Source organism: Nylanderia fulva, unplaced genomic scaffold (genome assembly GCF_048542155.1).
Source record: "Nylanderia fulva isolate GAGA-0341 unplaced genomic scaffold, ASM4854215v1 Scaffold23, whole genome shotgun sequence".
Lineage (NCBI taxonomy): Eukaryota > Metazoa > Arthropoda > Insecta > Hymenoptera > Formicidae > Nylanderia > Nylanderia fulva.
Genome location: NW_028190293.1, coordinates 2,169,715 through 2,189,998, shown reverse-complemented (window position 1 = coordinate 2,189,998; position 20,284 = coordinate 2,169,715). Strand labels below are relative to the sequence as shown.

General features: G+C 30.7%; 7 protein-coding genes and 1 long non-coding RNA gene across 14 annotated transcripts in view; 4 read left to right on the top strand and 4 right to left on the bottom strand.

Annotated features, from left to right (window-relative positions):
• Positions 1-67: 67 nt before the first annotated feature.
• Hacd1 (3-hydroxyacyl-CoA dehydratase 1) lies at positions 68-2,132 on the bottom strand. The gene is made up of 5 exons (XM_029304129.2): positions 1,480-2,132; positions 1,141-1,255; positions 645-880; positions 385-566; positions 68-302 (listed from the first exon to the last, which is right to left on the bottom strand). The coding sequence occupies exons 1-5, from the start codon at positions 1,557-1,559 to the stop codon at positions 226-228; spliced, it is 690 nt and encodes a 229-aa protein (XP_029159962.1). The 5' UTR covers positions 1,560-2,132; the 3' UTR covers positions 68-225.
• Positions 2,133-2,345: 213 nt separating this feature from the next.
• On the top strand, positions 2,346-6,599 carry LOC114931957 (glycerophosphodiester phosphodiesterase 1). Its single transcript, XM_029304118.2, has 5 exons — positions 2,346-3,584; positions 3,878-4,053; positions 4,323-4,524; positions 4,621-4,850; positions 4,939-6,599. Exons 1-5 carry the CDS (start codon positions 3,249-3,251, stop codon positions 5,078-5,080), a joined length of 1,086 nt encoding a protein of 361 aa, XP_029159951.1. The 5' UTR covers positions 2,346-3,248; the 3' UTR covers positions 5,081-6,599.
• Positions 5,486-9,332, bottom strand: LOC114931940 (dystrobrevin-1). 2 transcript variants are annotated; one of them, XM_029304101.2, is made up of 11 exons: positions 9,263-9,332; positions 8,627-8,804; positions 8,345-8,552; positions 7,925-8,168; positions 7,736-7,847; positions 7,484-7,650; positions 7,310-7,419; positions 7,009-7,231; positions 6,625-6,952; positions 6,233-6,526; positions 5,486-6,071 (listed from the first exon to the last, which is right to left on the bottom strand). In XM_029304101.2, exons 2-11 carry the CDS (start codon positions 8,724-8,726, stop codon positions 5,950-5,952), a joined length of 1,908 nt encoding a protein of 635 aa, XP_029159934.1. In that variant the 5' UTR covers positions 8,727-8,804; positions 9,263-9,332; the 3' UTR covers positions 5,486-5,949. The 2 variants fall into 2 exon arrangements, with proteins under 2 accessions (XP_029159934.1, XP_029159940.1); XM_029304107.2 differs by having other exon boundaries at positions 6,233-6,394.
• Positions 9,333-9,563: 231 nt separating this feature from the next.
• On the top strand, positions 9,564-11,774 carry RIOK1 (RIO kinase 1). The gene is made up of 5 exons (XM_029304152.2): positions 9,564-9,713; positions 9,894-10,921; positions 10,994-11,193; positions 11,294-11,572; positions 11,649-11,774. The coding sequence occupies exons 1-5, from the start codon at positions 9,652-9,654 to the stop codon at positions 11,751-11,753; spliced, it is 1,674 nt and encodes a 557-aa protein (XP_029159985.2). The 5' UTR covers positions 9,564-9,651; the 3' UTR covers positions 11,754-11,774.
• Positions 11,775-12,029: 255 nt separating this feature from the next.
• On the top strand, positions 12,030-14,222 carry LOC114932012 (DNA repair protein XRCC3). Of its 2 annotated transcripts, none has more exons than XM_029304196.2 (5): positions 12,030-12,323; positions 12,425-12,619; positions 12,943-13,052; positions 13,279-13,485; positions 13,549-14,222. In XM_029304196.2, the coding sequence occupies exons 1-5, from the start codon at positions 12,254-12,256 to the stop codon at positions 13,759-13,761; spliced, it is 795 nt and encodes a 264-aa protein (XP_029160029.1). In that variant the 5' UTR covers positions 12,030-12,253; the 3' UTR covers positions 13,762-14,222. The 2 variants fall into 2 exon arrangements, with proteins under 2 accessions (XP_029160029.1, XP_029160021.1); XM_029304188.2 differs by having other exon boundaries at positions 12,922-13,052.
• LOC114932004 (pseudouridylate synthase RPUSD1) lies at positions 13,478-14,989 on the bottom strand. Of its 4 annotated transcripts, XM_085483108.1 has the most exons (6): positions 14,692-14,988; positions 14,380-14,623; positions 14,015-14,291; positions 13,853-13,946; positions 13,706-13,763; positions 13,478-13,582 (listed from the first exon to the last, which is right to left on the bottom strand). In XM_085483108.1, exons 1-5 carry the CDS (start codon positions 14,911-14,913, stop codon positions 13,755-13,757), a joined length of 846 nt encoding a protein of 281 aa, XP_085339234.1. In that variant the 5' UTR covers positions 14,914-14,988; the 3' UTR covers positions 13,478-13,582; positions 13,706-13,754. The 4 variants fall into 4 exon arrangements, 3 of the variants coding, with proteins under 3 accessions (XP_085339234.1, XP_085339233.1, XP_029160009.2); XR_014924747.1 differs by having other exon boundaries at positions 13,706-13,946; positions 14,692-14,989; XM_085483107.1 differs by having other exon boundaries at positions 13,478-13,763.
• LOC114931994 (uncharacterized) lies at positions 14,543-20,083 on the top strand. The gene is made up of 6 exons (XM_029304163.2): positions 14,543-14,679; positions 15,774-15,932; positions 16,902-17,371; positions 17,916-18,905; positions 19,084-19,492; positions 19,876-20,083. The coding sequence occupies exons 3-6, from the start codon at positions 17,363-17,365 to the stop codon at positions 20,019-20,021; spliced, it is 1,554 nt and encodes a 517-aa protein (XP_029159996.2). The 5' UTR covers positions 14,543-14,679; positions 15,774-15,932; positions 16,902-17,362; the 3' UTR covers positions 20,022-20,083.
• The window catches only part of LOC114932039 (uncharacterized), an 87,832-nt gene continuing 83,983 nt past the window's right edge, over positions 16,436-20,284 (bottom strand). Inside the window, exons 6-8 of one of the 2 annotated variants that reach the window (XR_014924748.1) lie at positions 18,385-18,543; positions 17,066-17,337; positions 16,436-16,612 (exon numbers count right to left, since the gene is read on the bottom strand). This is a non-coding gene — a long non-coding RNA (uncharacterized LOC114932039). The remainder of the gene's footprint in view (positions 16,613-17,065; positions 17,338-18,384; positions 18,544-20,284) is intronic. The other variant, XR_014924749.1, reaches the window with a different exon arrangement.

Genomic DNA, 20,284 nt, shown 5'->3' with positions numbered 1-20,284 from the left:
ACAAGAACTAATTAAAAATAAAAATAGCTACCTTGGCAGCGTAAACAGAATAAATAACTGCATAGTATATTTTATATATTTGAAAGTATATTAATCTTTTTAAATTAATATGTTTAGTACAAAAATATTTTCCCACCCTTTGTTTATATTATATTAATATGCATATACATAAAAATATATATAGCATAATCTATTTTTATATTCTTATATAAATTTAAAAACTAATTAATTAATTTTCTTGGCTGTAGGATTGAGCATTTTGCGCCTTTGTGCAAACATATGCAAATAAAGATGTGGGAAAACTGGAATAAAATGAATATATAATTTAGAGTTTATATAACTTGTTTTCTATATTATTCTATCTATATTCTATCGCATACTTACTTGGTATATAACCTATCATAATTATTATCAGGACATACAAATAGCTAAATGTGAAATTCCATTTGTTCGGCAACACATAACTCCATGAATCGGGATGAGTCTTAGAATATTGCACTGCAGCATAGAAGCATAATAATTCACCAGTTACACCAATTGGATACAAAATAATAAATGTGGTATATCTGAAAATATATGTCAATTAATTTTAAAATAAGCAAGAATTCAAACTTGAGATTTTTTAATTATGACAAGAAGAATACCTAAGCCATATCAATATATGTGGCAAAATATTAATAAGATTTGCAAAATAATAGAAGTATCTAATGATTTCTGTGATAGACCATGCAATGAGAGCTAGCGGAAGTCCTGGAGATGCAGCAGCATACGTAGAAGGAGTAGCCAAAATAACTCCAACCACAACCATCACACGACTGAAAACTTGGAATGTTGTAATTATAACATTAGAAGGTACTAGCCCAATTGCTGCATGTAGTATCTGAAAAAAATAAGTTTTTATAATAAAATACATAAATAAATAATATTTTATATATACAGTATACAAATAAATAATATAATGTGTATATATATATATATATATATATTTTTTTTGTAACTATGCATGTATAACTTTATATAATTTTTATGTAACATTTTCAAATACTGCTATTGTGTTTGTTAAAAATTTTAAACTTATTAATTTCAAAAAGTATCTATCTGCTTTCTCTACTTCTCTAATAATAAGATATTATAAAATACCTCCAATACAGCTGCATTCTGAAAAATGATTACAGGTAGCTGTGTTTCATCCCACAAAGTCTTACGAGAAGGATTGATGTAATGTTGTATAATCAGATACAATATGTAACTCCATCTGAAATAAAAGAAAAAATGTGATTTTCATGAATAAACATGTATTAGAATATGTAAAATTATAGAAAATATTCTTTATAAATATAGTAGAGTAATAAAGAAATTTCTTATGTACAAAATATACAAAATATTCTAAAAACAAATATTTTGAAGATAGATGAATTTGAAATCAATACATCATTTCTCGTCATTCATTTGACATTGACAGAAAAAAATTATATATACCCCAAAGTTTGGCCAAGATTATACGACGCCAGGTAGATTTTTGAGAGAGCACTGGATTTTTTGGATTTCGTTCCAGCCATATCTGCGTAAACAACTTTTCAAACGTATCGCCGCTCCGTTCTTGAATGATTTGCAGTAATATATTTCACTACGAATGTATTATTGCTCTTCAATATGCGTGCTTATTCATTATGAAAAATATTCATGTATGCACGGCTTCGTAACGATAATGGATTAGTAATCAAAAATGCAAAATAAAGTATACTCTTTCAAGAGTCAAATTACATTTCTTGCGGCGAATTTTTTTTCGCTCGTCACGATTTTGTACATATTCATCTTCTTTTTAATTCATAAAGGTTAATCATACACCGATATTTCTTTTTGCAACTTTTTACGTTACACGTCACTGCGCTGTATAATGGTAGATTCACATTGCATTATTTGACATATGTCAATTTGATTCGCCAATAGAAAATATTCTCATCGTTCAATATTTTTGTCCCTAGAAAACAAGTTCTTTTATTGGACGTCGAACATTGCACGCAATGTGAATCCTTCATTCATGTTTTATCTTAATATTTTAGGATCTGAAACAAAATCTTTTTTATCACATTGTACACGCATTAAAACGATTACAATAAGATTTAATTAAAACACATAATCAAATTGATCAAAATGATCAAAATAATTAAATAATAATGCGCCATCAGTGCGCTACCTATGACCTTTTCCCCTCTACACCACATTCCATTCTCTCTACTCCGCTTCCCCCACGGCTTTACCCCCACTCTTCCTCCTTCCCACCCCATCTGCGCGCGGTGTGCTGCGCACTGCATTCCACAGAGCTTGCGTCATTCGCGCGGCGACACTTGAGCGGGGAGGTGTCGTTATTCGCGCGCTAACAATTTGACTAGAAAAATGGAGACAGGAAACTCTCAACCCTTTTTTAAATGCGATTATCGATTATCAAAAGACAATTCATTATACGAATTGAAGAAATTTACGTCTTGCGACGTGGCAGCACTGAGTTAATGAATTTCTGTGTTAGTGCTGAAAGTCCGAATTTTCTCACTTGATGTACCATCTAGAATACACGTAACTCTGCTTGCCGGGAAGCCGGATGGTGATTGGCCGATCGGGAATGTTGCGATGTAACGGGGAGGAACCACAGACATGACAGACATTTATAAATCTATATATATTTACAGTTTTGTTATCGAGGCGTGTGATTTGTGTTGATTTTTCGAGCGAAATATTCGCTGTGTAAATTGCGCGCCAATCGATCGAATGAGGAAAAAATAGTGGAACGAAAGAATGAATAATGAATGAAAGAAATAGTGTGATAGGAAGGAAGGATAGATAGCACCTCGACGAGCTTTTATTGCGAAAGAAAAACAGAGTTTCTTGTTCGCACATACGTGTTTAAATTCTACAAATGAACGCTCTGCGTTGTTTTAGAAGCTTGGAGATCTGTGCAAATCTATGCACACTGTACAATAAATCGAATATATTGACTTGCAAATAAAAAGAATGCTGTGTTTTGCACGAATCGCCGATGAAATACTTGCAACCAAAGTTCTCGTGCATTCTTCGACATTGTCAATTTCTATTTTAATTTTTTATGAAGTAATAATTTTTGCTTCTTTTTAAATAATAATTATATAAGACAACGTGTGCAATCACGCAATATTCGCCTAATTCTCTCGTATATGGCAAGAGAATCTTTAAACAAGTAAACTGTGATAAAGAATTATTAACACCAAAAAAACATGCACAGAATCATCGAATTAATCTTAAACAGCGCCTTATTATGGATATTCTTGCAAACGTTGCTGAGTGTATTAATTACTGTTCTGTACGAGTTTTGCATTCCTTGGATCGTTTGGGGCTCGTTAATTATTGTGATTGCACTCAGATTTACCCGAGTGTCTCCTCCGCCTGTCAAAACTGTCCAAAAAGTACTCGGTGTGAATCCACTCCTCTTGGGCAAAAATAACTCTGTGCCTGAAAAACATGGTAACGGAGAGGAATACTGCATGCGAGTGGTGGCTCACCGTGGTGGAGGATACGATTACCCTGAAAACAGTTTGCTGGCTTTTCGAAATGTAAAATTACATATTTCAAAATATCTAGTTATATAAAATACTTGTAAAATTTCTGTTAGACTTTGACATTTTTGTATCTCAGTCTTATTAGCTTATTTAACATAATTGCTGCTTGATAGTATACAATAGAAAGAACTAATAAAGTTAATTTATCAATATTATTTTTTTTAACATTAATATTTTAATCTTATTTAATCATTAAATATTTGTATTTCAAATTATATGCATTTTTATTTTATATATACAAATATATCTTAAACATATTTCTTTAAATATATTACCTATACTTACAGAGCAAGGGAAAGGGCTGCAGTGCTGTAGAGCTTGATTTAAGACTAACAAAAGATAACATTCCAATAATATTTCATGACTCAACAATTGAAAGACTTACAGGCCAAACAGGAACAATTAGTGAGATGACATGGGAGGAATTGAGAGAGTTAGATATATCTTATAATCATCCACTTAGGTATGATTATATAACTTATAATTACCTGCTTACATAGGTATGACATAGGTATGATTGTGTACATATTTTTTTTAATCTAATTATAATTTTTTAATAGTTTATTTTCTCTTTATTAGTTGAATATTCAATACTAGAACTTTAAACTTCATCTTTTAATTATAATTTATACATTTAAATATATAATGATATAATTTAGATGTAAAATGCACCTTATAATAAATATATATTTAAGTATTTTAATAGAAAATATGTACATATGTTTGATCAAGGAATAAGTTTTCTGATGGCGAGAGAATCGCGCTGTTATACGATGCGCTGCAAGAATGTCTGAATGGCGAACAGAGAGTAATTATAGATATAAAAGAAACTAGGACGGATGTCGTGCAAGTTGTTCTAGATGCGTACAAAAAATATCCAAAATTATTTGAAAGAGGCATTGTATCGAGTTTCAATCCAATCATAGTATACATGGTACATGTGGGAAATTCAAATATTAATATAATTTATATATATGCTTAAAAAAATATCTTTTAATCGTTAATATATTCATCTTAATCTTACGTTCAGATTCGAAAGAAAGAGCCACGTATTGTCTCGGGTCTTGCTTGGAGGCCGTATTATTTTTCGAGATTATCATACGCTGGCCTGGAAGCGCTTGGCGCGGCACGATTTCATAATCCGTTTAAACATTTGGCAGCTTGCATCTTGGAATTTTTGTACGAGTGGTTACTATCTCGCTTCGTTTATTATATCATTGGTATTTCTGCTATATTATTGCACAAGGACATAGTAAATCCGTATGTTCAAATCAAATTCTTAATAATTTCATATATATTTGTACGAACGAATAATACGTATATATAATTATGATAAATTTTATTTCAGACGCGTAATAGAACGGTGGTCCGAACGTGGTATTCGCGTGATGGCATGGACGGTAAATCGACCGTCAGAGAAAACGCACTTCTCGAGGCTCTTCAAAGTCACTTATCTAACTGATACGCTACATCTAGAGAAGGACATGTAGTAAATGTCCGATATATTTGTTCAGTATTAATTTTCAAAGACTTGTATGGTATGCTGGCATTATACACGTACAAATTTTTCTACTTCTGATTACATAGATTATGTCATAATCAAGCATCTAGTCGGGTCTCAAATTGACTTAAACTTAGAATATAAGGCACTCGTTTTATAATTGGAGACAAAGGAATCTATCGCTTTTACGTTCTAATCGAATGTATGTATGCAAAATTTTCATTTTATTGAAAAATAAAATATACTTTGACATAAAGTATAACGTCTTGTGCAATTAATTATCTTTGAAGAACAATAATAAATTGGCTCAATAATGCATTAAGAAAGTTTAAATGGACGAAATTATAAATGATTTCTTGCAAGATATATGTAGAAGAGTTTTATTATATTTCCTACTTACAAGTAAATTATTATTAAAGAGAGTCATATGTATATGTATATATAAAACTTATCCATTTTTTTTTATAGACAATCATCAGATATAATTCTTTGTTAATAGGAATCTCAAAATAGATTTCTTTCATGATTGCACAGATATACAAATACATATAGTGTCAAAAAATACTTTAGTCTATCAAATAATGAATATGAATATTTCACTATTGTGTTAAATATAACTGTAATTCTCTAAATCTTTGTGCACAAGTTATTGCTTATAATAATAAGGATTATGTTCTATGTTCTTTCTTTGGATAATGCATAATGTCATAAAATGGCACGTTTATATGTCGTTTCATATTTATGCCAATAATAAGAGTTAAAAAAGATTTGAGATTATGCATAAAAGAAAAAGTCATTGCAATATAAAAATTTTTAAATGTACAATATTAAAGTTTTAGATTTGAAGTATTAATCGCTTCAAACAATAGTAGTAAGTTTACTCTTACGAGATTCCATACCTTCGATAAGGCCAGTTAATAGATCTTCCATTTCAGTTGTGGCACGTTTTAATTTACAATTGTCATTGCCGTCGTACGATTCTACAAAAATTGCATATATGAATTAAATATATGTATATATACATTTGCATAACATGTGCCATAAATGTATCAAAATAATTTTATTATAAAATGATATATTTACGTATGTGAAAATCTAATACTCTCTGTATTTTTGTTTTTGATAATTAATGAAAACTTACCATCGAGCAAACAGTCATTAGCAACCATATTTTGCAGTCTATCTAATATATCATTAAGATCTCCTTGAATATTTTGCAAACTACTATGTTGCGAATGTTTATCAGGCCGTTGCAAGGAAGATGGAGTATTATCTCTATGAATGCCTGTAGGAGACTGAGAAGCTACGAGCGACGAATCATTATTTGCATTATTAATTGTTGCATTAGCCACATAATTATCTTTACAATTTGAATTGCCAGCAGCCAACCACTGAGAAAAACCACTGTCAGCTGTACTCAATTCTCTCCTTCTTCCTAAGGAGGAAGAAGGAGAGAATTTAATTCAACATGTATTTTCATAAATCTGTCTATCTGTAATTATTTTTAATCGCATCGATATACTTTATATTTACCTCCAATCCAAGTACTTAGTTCCATGCGACTGTTTTCTGATAAATTACCGAATCCAGAACTCGTAGAAGCTTCTTGGGTACAAGAAAGAGCATTGACGTCATCTTTCCTTTCTGTATGCTCTATTGTTGATGTGGTATTAAAATCCGGTGTCAATTTGTTTTTGCTGTGAAGTGTTTTTGGTTGATCTGTAGAGTCTTGCCTGATAATTGGACTCAATTCAAATTCAAGAGGCAATGCTGTAAGTCTAGATGTTAAAGGTGGTAACATTGGGGTGCTTTGCATACGAGTAATCTGTGGTACTTGAGTCACATCAGTAAATAAATATTTCTGCAAAAATTACAGGGTTAGTAAACAATGTCTAAGGAATCTTCGACTTAATATACCTTAAGCGTTTTTAGTCGCTGCAATTGAGATTCGATAGTTGCTCTATGACGTTGTAGCCTTTCTGCTTTGGTGCCTTGTATGTCGAGCAATTCAATTTGCAGTTGTCGATTTTCTTCTTCCAAATGCATTATAATACTTTGTAATTCCTTTTGCGGATCACTGAGAATCTTTCGTTTAACAGTACTCCTTACTGAACCATAATCTACACGTCTTATTTCGTTACTACATATAAAAAAAATTATCAAAAAATAAATATTGTATAATTATATACAAAATTGTAAAGATACAATTTACACGAACCTGGTAACATCTGTAACTGGATCTTCTATTGGGATTGTTCTAGTAGGACACAATCTCAATTTATTTCTAATTAATTCAATAATCAGTTTTGTAACTTCTCGATGTGAAGTCTGCAAAAGAATTATTCTTGTAAGCAATTTAATTCACACGAAACAAGTTAAATAAACAATTTACCTTAACACAAAATTCACGAATTGGATGCTTCAACTTGTGCTTGTTTGACGTCTTGCCTAAGAGAAAACATTCTTGGCACTGATGGTATCCAGTGCATTTCAAACATGTATATCTTGGTCCCTGTACCGGTGTCACTTTACATGAAGAACATCTGATATTATGTACAACTGCAAAAAAAAATATATAATTATGTTATATGTAAGTAATAATAATAATATAATAATAGTATAATAATTTTATTCTATCACTGACTATGTTCTGCAGATTTTATTCGATTGAATGTTGTTATCCAAACAAGCAGAGGAGGTTCCTGCATGATCCATGCAGCAAACTCTGCTTCAGTAATTCCAAGACCTCCTTGAGACTAAAATATGTTTTAAAAAATTATTTAAAAGCTTATTTTTAATAAAAATAACGAACACAAAATTGATTGTATTTAACCTTTACAAAACAGGCATCTATATGTGTCTGAATCTGTTCATATCCATACGTTATAGTTTCTCCAAGCATTTCTGTTATTTTACAGATATTTGTTAATAAGGTATGCAAACCAGCTCTAGATAAACATGCATTATGATCAGCTAGTTGCTGATACAAATATCCATACTTTTCTTGTAATTTACCATTACTTAATAATATCAATGCAACTTTAACTGAAAACACTAAAATATTTCCAGTATTTTGTCTGCAATATTAAATACAATTTCATATTTTATTAATACGTTCTTTCGTAATTATAAAATTATTTATTGTTGAGATTATAATGTATATATTTATAAAGATGTTTTAAAGTGTAGCAAAATTAATATATATTAATATTATTTATAGAGTATAAAGAAAGAAAGAAAAACAAAAACTCACTTGTCAAAAGTACTCAAAATGTAATTTGTAGCAAGCTTTGTTACAAAATCAACATCAAAATTGAAATTGCTTTCTTTTTGTGCCGCAAAATAAATATCAGATAAAACATCCTCGATCTCACTAGAGTCTAAATTAACACAGTTTTCAGTAATGGAAAGTCTATGACGTTCAAATACTCCTGCTATTAATTCCAATTGTACATATTGCACTAAAAATTAAATAAGATAGTTTATAAAATATTAATTTATTTTACAGAGAATTAAAAATCAATGAGAAACTTACTATTCAATTCTTTATGTAATATTTGCATCTTTGCAGCAGCTCTATAAGATGCGTAACGAATAGCATTGCATCCTTGCATAGATCGCATAATATTTTCCATGGTTGAATATTTATTCACTAATCACTCTTGCGAATTGCTATTTGTCTTTTATAAGTTTTCAAGTGTATAACTGTAAATCTGCCAATGATAATTTAGAAAATCTTTTTTATATTTCCAAAGCAATTATTTTTCTATTAATTCTATGTGTGTGTATTAAGACATAGATTTACTAAAATTAGATACTTTATGCAAGCAATACGTATTAGATAATCTTGCTTGTATACATTTGTTTATACAATATACATACAGCAAGTAAAATAATCTTATTTATTACTCCAATACAAGAAATTATGTTATAAAAAAATGTTAATATTAATTGAAAAAAAAAAAACATTGTATTTTACTTTTTATTAGCTATATAAACACAGACTGTAAAATATATGTATTTCTAATTAATTAAAAAATATAATCAGCTGTGATGTTAATTGTACAACAGAAATAATATACACATTAAATATGTACATAAAATTATAATAGATTATAACAAGTGTATTAGAGAACTATATATTAATACAGAAATTTGAAAAAAAACTTACTCTTTGTCAGCTCAGCATAATTGGATAGTTTAAATATTGATGTAAACAACAAATTTACGTTTAAAGCATAGATAATGAAACATATATAGATATCCAAAAATGTTGTAAAATACAAGTATTTACTAGAAGTTGATTAAAAATCGAAGCTAATATAGATTGACCAATCAGAACGAAAAGAATAAAGATTTCTTTGTGTTGATTGGTTGATTAAAATTTTGTGATTATGATGATTCGAATCGTTTGTGATATCAAATGGAACGCACGCTTTGACATATATATATATATATATATATATATGATTATTTCATACGTTTGCTTAAGCACATGTTAGAGCAAAATATTGAAATTAACGAATATATTAAATAAGTTGTTCAAAAAGAATATTAATCATGTCAGAAAAATTCGAAGAAGGCCAATTTAGCGACGCCGAAGAGGACGAAATACCTTGCATGTAAATATATTTTATATCAATATATTTGATTCTCAACAAAGTATTAGGAATAAAATCATTTTTATTTATTAATCTAAAAAAATTCATTAAAAAGATTGAAATTATTTAGAAATTTTTATAAAATTCCAAATCTTGTGTATTTTTTTAAAGAAACTATAATTATATTTTATTTTTTTGTAGACAGAACAAAGTTAAAAATACATCCACGTTTGATATGTATTCGCATGCACCACTCGAGGAAAAAGTAGCCAATTTGGATATCACATGTGATAAAGAGACCAATATTGAAGATAGTGACAATGATGATTATTATTGTAACAATGATTATGATTTGTATGAAGAGAAAGACAAGAATGCTGTTGTAAAAACGAGTTCACAAAGATTCAACACTCAAGAAGCACCCACTAAGGTAACAAATTATCAACCAAAACATAAATTGTTGACTCGCTATGCGAATAAGATTAATTTAGAGAAGTATGCGAGTTCATCATTACCAAACCATGTAGCCAATGTATTGATGGAGAATGACAAACGTGTTGACAAAGATCGCATAAGGATGAAAGATAAGAGCGATCACGCGACGACTGAGAATGTATTGGATTCGCGTATCAAGAAGAAACTGCACAAATTGTTTGAAAGAGGAGTGTTAGCGGAGATAAATGGTTGTATCTCAACTGGAAAAGAAGCTAATGTATATTATGCCAAGTCGAAAAACGAAGACGAGATTGCTATAAAGATATATAGGACATCCATCCTGACATTTAAAAATCGGGAAAAGTATATTAGGGGAGAGTATCGTTTTGATCATGTATACTCTTTGCATAATCCGCGCAAAATGGTGAAAATCTGGGCGGAAAAGGAATTCTCTAATTTGAAACGCTTGGAACAAGGTGGTGTCAGAGCGCCACAGCCCATTTTATATGGTGGTCACATGTTGTTGATGGAATTTCTGGGTTCAGACGGCTGGGCGGCGCCTAAACTAAAGGATGCTACACTTACAGAATCAAAAGCAAGAATGTTGTATAGAGAGTGTATCGAAATTATGTGGAAAATGTACAATAAGTGTAGGCTTGTTCACGCTGACTTGAGCGAGTATAATATGTTGTATCATAATGGATCAGTTGTAGTCATTGATGTTTTACAGGCAGTAGATCGTGATCATTGTAATGCAATTGAATTTCTAAGGAACGATTGTAGCAATATTACAGGTATGATAAAGACATTTTATTTTCATGTAGTTAAAAGTATCTATTTTTAATATATTTGTATATTTTTTGCAGCATTTTTCAAAAAGCACAAAGTAGGAGTTATGCCACTTCAATCACTATTTGATTTCATAACAGACCCAACTATTAATGAAAAAAACATGGATGAATATCTCGATATCCGGATGCAAGAGGCAAATAATGAAAATGATCCACAGCAGCAAATAGAAGAGGCAGTTTTTAAGCAAGCTTACATTCCTCAAAGATTGACTCAGGTATCATCGATTACTACAAGTTCATGTAATGTATAATTTTCATTTATATAAGGAAATTTCTGAAAAGATACAAACTTTTATTCTGTATATTTTTCTATAGGTGGTCAATGTGGAACGTGATATAAATCTTGCCAAATCTGGACAAGACTTAATTTACAAGACATTAATTGGCTTGAAAGCAGATTTATCTAAGCCTGCGGAAACACCCGAGATCCTAGCTAACAAACACAAGAAAAGTAACAAAGATGTAGAGGAAGAAAGCGATACTTGCTCTTCTTCTGAGGGTAGCGATAATTCCGATAGTGAAAACGAGAGCGAGAATAAAAGCAAATTTGTAAATTCGGCTAGACCCAGAAACGAAAGCCCGGATAGTAAAAAAGTAAGATATATTATTTATTCTTTCTTTATATAGATGTTACTGTTTTAACTTTAAAATTTTTTAAAATTCAAATTAGGCGCGTAAAAAGGCGGTCAAAGAACAGCAAGCGGAAAAAAGGAAAACTAAAGTAAAGAAGCACGTAAAGAAACGTAAAATAAAAGTATCAAGAGGGGGAAAATAAATAAATTTGTATAAAAAAGGATATGTGGAGAAGAAAGATTACAATGTGTATTTCACATTTATAACAATTTATGATAATGAGTTAAATGTTGTTTTTACAACATAACGTAAGCATATTTTTTAAAAAAGTATTAAAAAAATTGTACGTCAATTTAAAGGATGTTCAAGTAAAATTTGACTTGTATATAAAAAATATATACGTAACACTTCAGCAACATAATATTATAGAGACTTTTTTTTCCTGGTCATTCTGTAATATATTTTTCTTCATAAGCAGAAGATGGCGCTATGATTGTCAAGAAAACGATTACTCCATCATACTATCTAACATTCGATTTATTTCGTGATATATTTTATTTTAAAAACTAATTGTTCGAGTTATAATTTATCAATAATAATGTAACAGTGATATACGTACAGAATCAAAATGGTTTAATATGAATTTAAGAACAAGGCATATATGAGAAATACATATACGCTCCGATATGAACATGAATTCATATGTCAAAGCATTTAATGTGTAAATATTCAATACATAAAAAAATGAGCTTCAAACTCGATGATTTGCAAGGTATTGTTAAAAAATAATGAATCTTTTTTATGATTATTGAGAATAATGTATATACACACACGTTTATGTTCATGCATAAAATGATTTTTATTATATGTTAGTGACAGACGCAGCCGCTATTAAAGAGAAATTTCTCACAACCGGTTGTTCAGAATTGGACGTGATATTAAAGGGCGGTATACCTTGTCGGGGTATCACGCAGATTTACGGTGCTGCTGGCACTGGAAAAACACAGTTGGCTTTGCAGTTGTGTCTCTCTGTTCAACTGCCAGTAACCGCGAACGGTCTTGCAGCTGGTAATCAAAAGTTTGAAATATAATATGTTAATTCAGAAAACATGCCAAATAAGTCTCTTTATGTAGTTTTGAAACTTTATGTCTTTTCTAAATTCTTGATAAATAACAAAAATCAAATAAATGTCTTAAATAACTTTTTGTATTTTTTTTTTTTTTAATATAATATAAATTTTAACCAAATTTGTAAAGAATAATAATTTTCTATTATGCCTTTTCTCTTTTTTTTTGGTCAATTTTTTCAAATATTCATAATACTGTGTGAATTAAAATACATGTATGATGGAATACATTGATGTTAACAGGTGCAATATACATTTGTACAGAAACTAGTTTTCCATCAGAAAGGTTGCAACAATTACTACAGAATTCAGAAATAGCTAAAACTCATTCTGTGAATGGAGATGTAATATTCGTGAACCATGTAGCCACCACTGTAATTATACTACTATAAGAGATATATTAGAATTTATTATATATTTTTATATTTGAATATATATATATTTTTTTATTTTAATACATATATTTAAAAAGTTTACATTTAATAATATAATTCTAATAATAATTATATTCGTTTTTTTTAAAAACATCAATGAGGCTTTACATTTTAACTTATTATACATACAATTGATATATATATATATATATATACTATGTTAAAGGACGAATTAGAACTATGTCTGCAACGTCAAGTCCCAGCGCTGATGAATATTCATAAAATAGGATTATTAGTCATTGATTCAATAGCAGCCCCTTACAGAGTAGAAGATTGGAAAGATCAGCTACAAGGCAGAAGTAAAAGGAATGTTGGAAGACAATTACACCAACTTTGTAAAAATAATGACTTGTGTGTAATCTGCATTAATCAGGTAAAGAAATCTTAAAATATTTATTATAACAGATATACAGTATTAATTTTTATATCTTTCTAGGTTTCTGCAGTTATAGATAATCATAGTATTATATCTGAAAATGCAATTGAACAACCAGCTTTAGGATTTACTTGGTCAAGTATGATCACTTCTTCTATACATTTTTACAGAAGAAATTCTAAACGATATGCTTGCATAATGCTAGCTTCGCACTTACCAAGAATTACTTTTCAATTCATGGTGACCAAATCTGGAGTCAAAGTGGCTCAATAAATCTGTGTATCATATATAACAAAAATTCTTAATTTTATTCCATATATTTACTTATATCGTGAAATATATTTTCATTTAATATGTTTATTACATTTGTTACTTTATAATCAGACAATATGGAAGCATTAAATGGATCTATTGTTCTTACATCTATATTTTCAATATTATCACAGTTTAATATTAACCTGAAAAGTACAGGACATTAGTAAAATAATTATGTAATTCAAATAACAAATTTCTATAGAAATTTTACCTGAAAGAATGAAGATAGGTTCTATGAGGCTGTATATCTTTGCCATTACTATACGTATAATCTCCTATAATTGTATGACCGATATAATGACAATGTACTCTCAACTGATGCCGTCTACCTGTGCCAGGTGCTAGCAATATTTTAGTAGCAGGTTTGTTTTTCCAAAATCCATATTCCAATACTACTAGTACAGTGTAAGAGTTACGTGGCTTTTCACAAAAGATACTCTCGCTTGTACACATTTTATGATTGCCATTCTTTTCACGTACATCATTACCTAGTTAAAGAAAAGATAAAATCAAATCCTTTGCCTATTTTTATCTTGTTCCAATATTATATTGCATTCTATTATTTTAGTTGCTTACCAATAGGCTTGTCAATTATGATGTAAGGTTTGTGTATATGACCGTGTACCAATGCCAAATAAAACTTTTGTACTTTTTGATTCTCGAAAGCAAACGATGCTGCTCTGGCTGCCGTTTTATTTAATGCTATACACATGATGCCACTTGTAGGATAATCCAGTCGATGCACGAAATAAAATTCATGACGCAGTTTTGGGTTAACCAAGTCCGGCAGCATTTCTCGCAGTTTTAACTGGAGAGTATTCTGAAAACATAATATTTGATTAATATGAGAATGCTTTATGTGTGCACGTCAAACAGGTATGTCCTCACTTTTCTGTCAGGATTATTACTATTTATATACATGTCGTAGGGCTTATCGATTATTAAAAAGTTCTCACTCCGATGCACAATTTTGACAGATCTACATTTATTGTTCCAACTGTTAATTAATTTCTCGGTATGTCGTTGTATTAAACGAATTATCAAATATGTGAGATTACAAATGATCAAAATGCACGCGTATAAAAATCTATTAACGTTTATTCTAACCATTGTAAAGTAAGATATTATTTATTTTGACTCGATGATGTTTCCACTTCGCGGCCATTTTATCCAGATAGAAATGTCAAGAGGAACGCAACATATGATGCACATGCACATATATGCAGTATATTAAAAACATACATATATATTAAGTACATACATTTATGTAATTATATATTTATATATGTATGTGTGATAGATATTTTTTAAATATTTATATAAATATATAAATAAATCTTATATAAATTTTATATAAATTATATTTCCTTTACGTTACCTATATGACGTGAGATTACTTTTAATATCTCGGACATGTGGATAAACATAGAATTCTGTGAATTATGCATTAATATATTCTCACGTGCGAGACTGTGCGATATAATATATATAACAAGGCGATGTACTGCAAGGATGCGCGAGAGTGCATAAGAATCGCAGAGAGAATGTATATGCAGGCGTCTCTGCATGGAGAACTAAATACAATTTTTTTTGTGATTGAAATTACTAAGTGCATTTTTACGTATTTAAGAAAAATATCTAATGATGCATTTTTTTATAAAAAAAATATTACAAATTATATTTTTTCGAAAAAAATATATATATTTATATTTCACGATATAAAATTTTTCATTTATATATATATATATATATATATATATATACACATATATTTATTTATATATTTATTTATTATATATTCTTATTGTCAGTGAAAGACTACAGTAAAATATGATCGTGATTAAAATTTAGCGTGAGAACTTTTTAGCATTGCATATCACGCGGATAATTGATGACGATCGAGGCGCAATGTAGAAATTTGTATGCTAGTATAAAACGACTAGTACATAAGCGCGTTCTCATTTACACAGGTGACACAAAGCCCGTAGCGAGAGATATGTATCTAGAGAAGAATCGTGTTCCATACAAAACATCTCTCGACATGTATTCGCACAGGGGGATTGCGTCCACCATAACTGCAATATAAAATGTAATCGAACGATCGAGCGGACGAAAGCAGAATATATAAAGTATGCTTTTACTTATTTATATGATACTTTGTTTATTTTATACTATCGTAGGGAGATAAAGAATATAATTGAATTAATTAATGATGTTAGAGATAATTATATCTATGTAAAGATAAATATCTCTCTTTTTGTGTGTGTGTATCACGTACACGTTACTAAAATTAATCAAGAATGAATTCAGAAATAAAATTACTTGCGTTTAATATAATTATGTTAAATCTCGAATCATATTGATATAATATTTCATCATTATTTACAGACATCCAATTTACAGGTAATTCTGATTTACATATCACACGACTCGAATTTGAATTAATCAGAATAATATAAATTAAAATCAAATCGTAAATTGAGAGAAAATTAAGTGCCTCTTATAATTATTTTAAACGTATAGTTGCATACTTACTGCTCTACATACCTATATGATATATGTATATATCTTGTTCGGGAAAATTTGTGCAATCCGTAGCACTCGTATGCAGATGATGGCAGCGCGGTAAGCTAGATGAGACAGAGATACATTATGCAAGTTTGCGTCACGCGGGTTTGTTGCATCAGCTCTACGCGCGGACGGAGAAGCCGCGATGTTTAGGCTTCCTATAATTGGAGGACATTTCACGTGCACGTCAACAGCATCTTAACGCGTCGATCACGGCATTAAAGCCTTTCTTCTGATTCCCCTGCAAATGGAATAAAATTATCAGATATTGAGCAATGGAACGTATAGTTATATGCATGTCATACTCAATTAAGTACGATAGACATTGTATTATATATATATATATATATAGGTTTCAATTTTATATTATGCAACTTTTGTATTAATAATAAAAGTTCTTTTGTACATTTTTGTTTGTCACTTGATAAACTATTACATTGATATCATTATGCGGCTTCTCAGTTCTTACGTTCTTAAGAATTGAAGAACATGTAGTTAACATGTACATTTCTTATAATTTTTTTTTACAGAGGTGATATGTCAAAGATTGTTAAATTGTCTCGCATGGAGCGAGACAATTTAAAGACGTTTAAGATGATTACGATTCGAGTTAACGATTCGCCGGTGCAACACCGACTCGGGAATCGCGAATCGAAGAGATATAGAGCGCGAATCTGCTCGTGATTACGCTTACTTGTACATCGATCTGGCTCCCTTTTCCATCGTCACCGTCGATTCCACGCGGCATCTCGTGACACACTTGCATCGAACTGTTGCTGTAAATCTTACCGATTGCACCAAACTATGATCTAGAAACGCGGATGAGACCCGGGATATATAAAGAGCGAAGCGGACCCCATGTTTGTCATTCCCTCGAGACTATCCCGTGCTAGGGTAGCAACGAGAGCAGGGAGAACGACTCTCTCTCGGAGGGATAAAGTAACAAAAATTTGTTTTTTTCTGCCGCTAGAAAACATCGAGTATCGTCAATATGCTTAAGGTGAGAAGAAACGATAAAGGTATATATGTATATATTTCTATTCTAGTGCTCGTAAAATTTGGAATTTGAAATTAATACATTTTTTTAGATTTTTTTTTCGAATTATATCTGTTATAATTTAGAAATATTTATCAAGAGGAAAAATCAATCAAGAGTTCATAAGGATACATTTTTATTTTTGGTGTCAATAATCAAGTGTTAGAATTATCGACAACTCTATAAATATAATTCATAAATAAATATTTTTTGATGGATGTAATTAAGATTCTCTCAGCAAAAATTCATACAAAAGTGTTTACGTAATACATTATAAATTCACTTTATCGAGATCAATTTACGACATAGTAAAAATCATCAAATTTCGAAACATAGAACATATTTGAAAAATAAGAAAAATGTTCTGTAATTAATTATCTTTTCATACAAAAGAAAAAGAGATTATATTTAATATTTTAATATTTGCGAAATCAATATTACTATTATCTTTTATTACAGATTATATGATACCAAAATTTGTAAGTGTTGCACGAAATTCTTATTACAGATTGCTATAATGACGTTTATCACGATGCTGGCGACGACGCGTTCGGAACCTCCGGTCAATTCGTATCTACCTCCACGAACAGGAACCTCTGGTGCGAATGGCGGTCAAGCCGACCTGTCTACTCAGTACGGGACGCCGAATTTTGGTAACGGAGGTAGTGTTAATAGAAACGGTGGTGCAACAAGTTTCGGCAAGCCTGGTGATAATGGCGCAGGTAATGGTCCGTCGAAGCTTTACGATACACCCGGAGGAAATGCCCGCGTAAATGGTCTAGGTCAAGCTCGAGGAAACGAATTTGGGGATGGACAACCCTCTAGCTCTTACGGTGCTCCTTTTGGGGATTTTAAAGAAAACGGCGGTAATGTGCGACCATCGAACAGCTATGGAGTTCCTATTGCGAATGGACACAACGGAGGTGGTTTTCGAAACAGCGGCAATGGAGGGAAACCATCGATTAATTATGGCGTACCTGATACGAATGCGAACAACGGAGACGGTTTTAGGAATCGAGGTAATGGAGAAAGACCCTCGACTAACTACGGTGTTCCTGGCGCGAATGGAAACCATGGAGGTGGTTCTTCTGGTAGAAACAATGGTAATGGAAAGCCTTCCAGTAGTTATGGAGTACCTGCAAGTGAAAATGCAAATGATAAAAATCGCTTCAATGGCGGAAATAATGGTGGAAAATTGTCGAGCAGTTACGAATCTCCAAATGTACCTAAAACAAACAACGAAATAAACGGATTCGGCAGTAGCAATGGAGGAGTATCAAGCAGTTATAGTCCACCTAATAAAAACGGACATGGGAACAATGGCTATCCATCTGAAAGTCCAGCCAGAAATGGAGGAAGTTTCGGAAACGGCGCTGCTAATGGTTATCCATCTGGAGGAAGTGGACACGCAGGAAATTTTGAGAACGGCGGTGGAAGTTTTAAAAACGGAGGAAGAGGAAACGAAGGTTACAACAACAATGCACAGGAAGAAAGCAACGTAAACATATGTTATTAAAATAATTAAGTATATCAAAGACCAATATGACATAATTAATGCAAGACGAATCACAAAGCAATCTTCAAAAATATTGATCCTCTTTTAATAATATATTCCTATATATTAAATCATATTTATTTTATGATGTGTATTTACAGGTCTGTTCTTTCACTTTCAGGAGCCAGCAAAATATGAGTTTTCTTACGAAGTGAAGGACGAACAATCCGGCAGCAATTATGGCCACAAAGAAACTAGAAACGGTGATCGCGCTCAAGGCGAGTTCAACGTTTTACTTCCAGATGGTAGAAAACAGATTGTCGAGTATGAGGCTGATCAGGATGGATTTAAACCGCAAATTAGATACGAAGGCGAAGCAAATATGGGTGGAGGATATAACTCCGGTGGGCCGAATGGTAACGACGGCGGTTATTCTTCTGGTAGACCAGATAGCAAAAGCGGCGGCTTTACAGATAACTCGGGATTTAATGGAGGCGGTAGTAATGGTTATCCAAACGGTGGTCCAGGCGAGGGAAAGTCAAATGGATTTAATGGAGGAGGCAGCAATAGTTATCAATCGGGAAAATCAGGTGCGATAAGATTATGATTCCTCGTTTTTCATTCTTCGACACGAATAACAAATGGCAATTTCGAAAGATTTATCTTATGTTAAAGAGTTTAACTTTTGTAATAAATGTAATTAGATTATATCTATTTACACGTTAAATCCCCCATATATTAAAGAACATATTTTTAATGTAATTTTTTAGTAATTTTATATGTAAGAAATTAAATATGCTACAATAATTAATTTCTCTGTTTTTTCTTTAAATAAAATAATTTGAAAGAGAAAGTATATATAATTTTTATAAAAGCAATAAATTATGCTACATATATTTTAATTAAATATATATATATATTCTATCCGTTTTTGTTAAACTTCTGGTTGATAATTCTTTTATTTATTTTGTAGAAGAACAATCCTTTAGCCAAGCTAAGGATAGTGACTTGAGTGGCAATATTGGTGGATACTTCTCCAATGCTCCTAGCAACAACATCGGTGGCAACGCGGATATCGAAAATAGCAGACAAAATGGTAATGGTGGATATCAATATTAAAGAACATATATAATTGAATAGAATTAAATAGTCTTATCTTGTTTTTGAAAAAGGAATTTTAAAAGAGGATAAAGAAATGAATAAACAAATTTATTTCTTGTAAAAATTTATCTATATATTTGTGGCAGAGGATATGGAAAACTCTCTTATAACTTATGAGATTTTTTTATCATTTTTCCACAAAAAATGATAAATTTATCAGAATGTGATCTAAATAATTATTAAATTTTTCAATCATAAAATTCACGAATTATTGATATTTA